At 42.7% G+C, this 3,928-nt stretch overlaps 1 protein-coding gene across 1 annotated transcript; it reads right to left on the minus strand.

Moving 5' to 3' along the window:
* Positions 1 to 2,403: 2,403 nt before the first annotated feature.
* On the minus strand, positions 2,404 to 3,669 carry LOC110900780. The gene is made up of 2 exons (XM_022147646.1): positions 3,383 to 3,669; positions 2,404 to 3,337 (listed from the first exon to the last, which is right to left on the minus strand). Exons 1-2 carry the CDS (start codon positions 3,667 to 3,669, stop codon positions 2,404 to 2,406), a joined length of 1,221 nt encoding a protein of 406 aa, XP_022003338.1.
* Positions 3,670 to 3,928: the final 259 nt, after the last annotated feature.

Here is a 3,928-nt window from a genome sequence, read left to right on the forward strand (position 1 = left end):
CTTTTCTTAAGGTTATGTGTTGGGGCTTACTTTTTTTTTTTTTTTTTTTTTTTTGAACGGCAACACACTTTTTATATATATAAAAAGAGCCAGCAAGGAGCTGAAAATAAAGCGGGACAAGGAAGCAAAACGACAAAACAAACGAAACAGAAAGGAAACATTACAAGAGGTTTACAACATTAAAATCAATCCATTTATCCCAGTCCGGATTTGGCAGCTTAGATCTGTGAGAAATCCATACGAAAGCGTCTTCTTTAATCGAGTCGATGATTCTCTTTAGCGGAACAAACACCCATTCAAAAACCATCAGGTTTCTGACATTCCATAACCTCCAAACAGTAGCCAGAACGACCGTATACACTATACGCTTCCACCTTGCCGACCCCGTGTTGCTTGTCATAATCTTCACAACCTCTTTCAAGCTGTTAACATCAACGGGAGGGGGGATTCGCATCCATACGACAACCTGCCACCACACACTCCGAGCCCAGATGCAACCCACAAATATATGATCCGAGTCTTCCGTACCATAACCGCATCTATCACAGCTCAGGTTATTAATGCAAATTCCCCTGTGCTCAAGACTTTTTTTTGCTGCCACCCTACCCGAAACAGCTCTCTAAAGAAGATAATTGCATTTGATAGGGGCCCAAGAATTCCACCGAAACTGATCCTCCTGCTGAGAATTAATGTCCGCCTCCATCAGATCATTTTTAACCCCTTTAGTCGAGAATTTTGCACCCTCATTGTTGCTCCAAGACCAACAGTCCACCTTATTATCTTTAAGGGTGGCCGACTTTAGCAGGCCCCTCAAATGGCCCAGTTGCCTCCATTCTTCATCCGAGTTAGGTCCCCTAATCCAGTCCCATTTCCAATTCAAAAGAGATCCAATCCTCTCCACATTATCCACGACCCGAACATCTTTATATTTAGCTAGATTAAAAAGATCTGGGTACTTGTCTTTAAGCGGCCCATCCCCAATCCAAGCTTCTTTCCAGAATCTCACGTTGGCCCCATTACCGATGTCTACTTTGAGTTTATTATTAATGTCAATACCGTGTTTCTTAAGATCCTCGTCCACAGAAGCTATGTCTTTCCACACGCCTGGAATCGCTTTTTTTACTGGCACCAATTTGTTGTCCACCCTATTTTTATGGATCGACTTCACTACTACAGCCCACAACTGATTCGGATTATCTTTGTAGCGCCACCACCATTTGGAAATCATATCAACATTGAAATCCGAAATCCTCCCAATACCGAGGCCCCCACATTTTTTCGTCTTGGTCATGACATCCCAACGCACCCACCTCATCTTATTACTATTACCTTTCTTCCCCCAAACAAAATCCCTCCGAAGCCTTTCTAATTTCTTAATCACGCTTTTCGGGGCAGAAAAAAAGGAGAGATAGTAAGAAGGCATACTACCTAACACCGATTTCGCCAAAGTTACTCTCCCCGCAAAGGACAAAGTTTTCGCCTTCCACGCGATTAATTTTCTTTGGACCTTGTCAATCACCACTTGCCAATGTTTCGACAATTTCATGTTGGCACCGATGGGGATCCCTAAGTACATAAAGGGGAAACTCCTAGCTTCACAATGGAGGCGGTTTGCCATCTCCGTAACCTCCATTTCATCAACTCCAACTCCAAACAATCTACATTTTTTATAATTAACTCTTAACCCCGATACAAGGTAAATACATCTCAAAAGACGATTAATACTCACAATGTTATGCTCCGACCATTCCCCGATGAAGAGAACATCGTCCGCGTAACAAAGATGAGTTATCATCGGGCCATCATTAGGGAGTTTCAACCCATGGAACAAACCAATACTCGCCGCCCTTTGTATAAACAGATTAACAATCTCCATCACTATTATAAAAAAAGAAGGAGCCAACGGGTCTCCTTGTCTAAGGCCCCGCTTAAAAGCAAACTCGCCCGTGGGCGCCCCATTTACTAAAACCGACCCACGACCCGATCTAAGACAGCCGTTCACCCAAGATATCCATTTCGCCGGGAAGTCCATGTACCGCAACATATTCAATAAACACTTCCAGTTGATAGAATCGTAGGCCCTTTGAAAGTCCACTTTAAAAATCATCACTTTCGCTTTACTCTTCTTGGCCCACGCAACCACTTCACTGAAAATTAAAGCACTATCCAAGATGTTCCTACCTCCCACAAACGCCGACTGTGTAGGAGCAATAATCTCACTCGGGCATTTTCTCAATCTGAGAGCGAGAACTTTCGCGATCATTTTATACAAGGACCCAACCAAAGAAATTGGTCTAAAATCAGCAATATATTGGCGATCCGGAACTTTAGGAATAAGAGCAACAAAAGAGGCATTGCATCCTAAGCTTAAATTGCCAGTGACATGAAATTCGCTGAACATCCTCATAACCGCGGTTTTAAAAACTCCCAGTATTTCTTAAAGAATTTCATATAGAACCCATCAGGGCCCGGAGCTTTCCCATCATTACACCCCCAAATGGCTTTTTTCACTTCCTCTTCAGAAAACATCCCCGTCAACTCACATGCCCTTAAATTACTGATTTTCGGCAGCCCGGATCCATCAAAATCCGGTCTTCTCCGCATTGGTTCAGCAAACTGTTTTTTGAACCATTTCCAAATTTCTTCTTTTAATAAATTTGGCTCCATAATCCAAACCCCATTAAAGGATAACCCATTAATCCTGTTCCTGGATTTATTCACATTGATAACCCCGTGGAAGTATGCGGAATTCTCGTCTCCATCTTTAATCCAATTAACTCTTGCCTTTTGGTGTAAATCTTGACACTTCTTTTTTTTTTCCAAGAGAACGATTTTTTTCCTGGTCTCAACCCTCAACTTTTTTTCATCTTTGCTTAAAACACCACTATCCGCTTTCTTTTCTATTTCTTCAGCAATCTTACTTAAGTTAAGAACTTCTTTTTCCTCTTTGTATCTCACCTCTCCCCGCCATTTCTTTAGCCCACTTTTGATCTTTTTAAGAAGCAACGCTAAAGATAGATCAGCTTTACCAGTTACAACACTCTCCTCTACGCATGACCTAACTATCATCTCCACCTTTTTAAACTCGGTCCAGCTGTTAAAAAACTTGAAGGGGATCGGGCCGAAATCCAGATTATCACAAATAAGCACCACTGGGCAGTGATCCGAGGGACCTATTTTTAGGACTTCAAGTTTAGCGCCTGGCCACCGGCTCATGAAAATATGGCAGACAAGAAAACGATCTAGCTTGCTCATTTTTAATTCCTCGTTACCAGAGATATATGTGTACTTTCCCTCAGTCATCCCATACTCTAAAAGCCCCGATCTATCTATAAAACTGTTGAAGGAAACGGCCGCATTGCTATCAAAATTAGAGTTTTACCTTTCCTCCTCGTGTCGAACACTGTTGCAATCGCCTACTATCACACATTTACCTACCAGCTGCTCTCTAAGATCACCAATCCTGATCCAAAAAGCTGCCCGTTCCGAGCAATCATTGGGAGCATACAAATTAATAACATTGAGTCTTTCTTCGTCCCCCGCCAACACTCCGGAGACCACCACAAACCTTTGATATTTAAAAACACTATCGACTTTAAATAATTCTGGGTCCCAAATAGACACCAGACCACCCGATCTACCTTCCGCGTCAACAGAGACAGCCGCCATCGGGGATTTATCCCAAAACCAATCCCAGAACGACTCCGGGAGACCCGCTTGATGAGTCTCTTGAATAGCTAAAAAAGAAATCTTATTTTCCCACTTTAACCTCTTCACCCAGACAGATTTCTCAAGACCAGTAACCCCCCCCCCCCCCCCCAACATTTAGCGTCATAAAATTCATTTAGACGAATCAAGCCCCCTTTCCCCCTGAACCAATTTTCTAACCTGGTTATCAAAGCCACCCATACCGATTCCAAGACCTTCA

This window comes from Helianthus annuus, chromosome 16 (assembly GCF_002127325.2).
Source record: "Helianthus annuus cultivar XRQ/B chromosome 16, HanXRQr2.0-SUNRISE, whole genome shotgun sequence".
Taxonomy (NCBI): domain Eukaryota; kingdom Viridiplantae; phylum Streptophyta; class Magnoliopsida; order Asterales; family Asteraceae; genus Helianthus; species Helianthus annuus.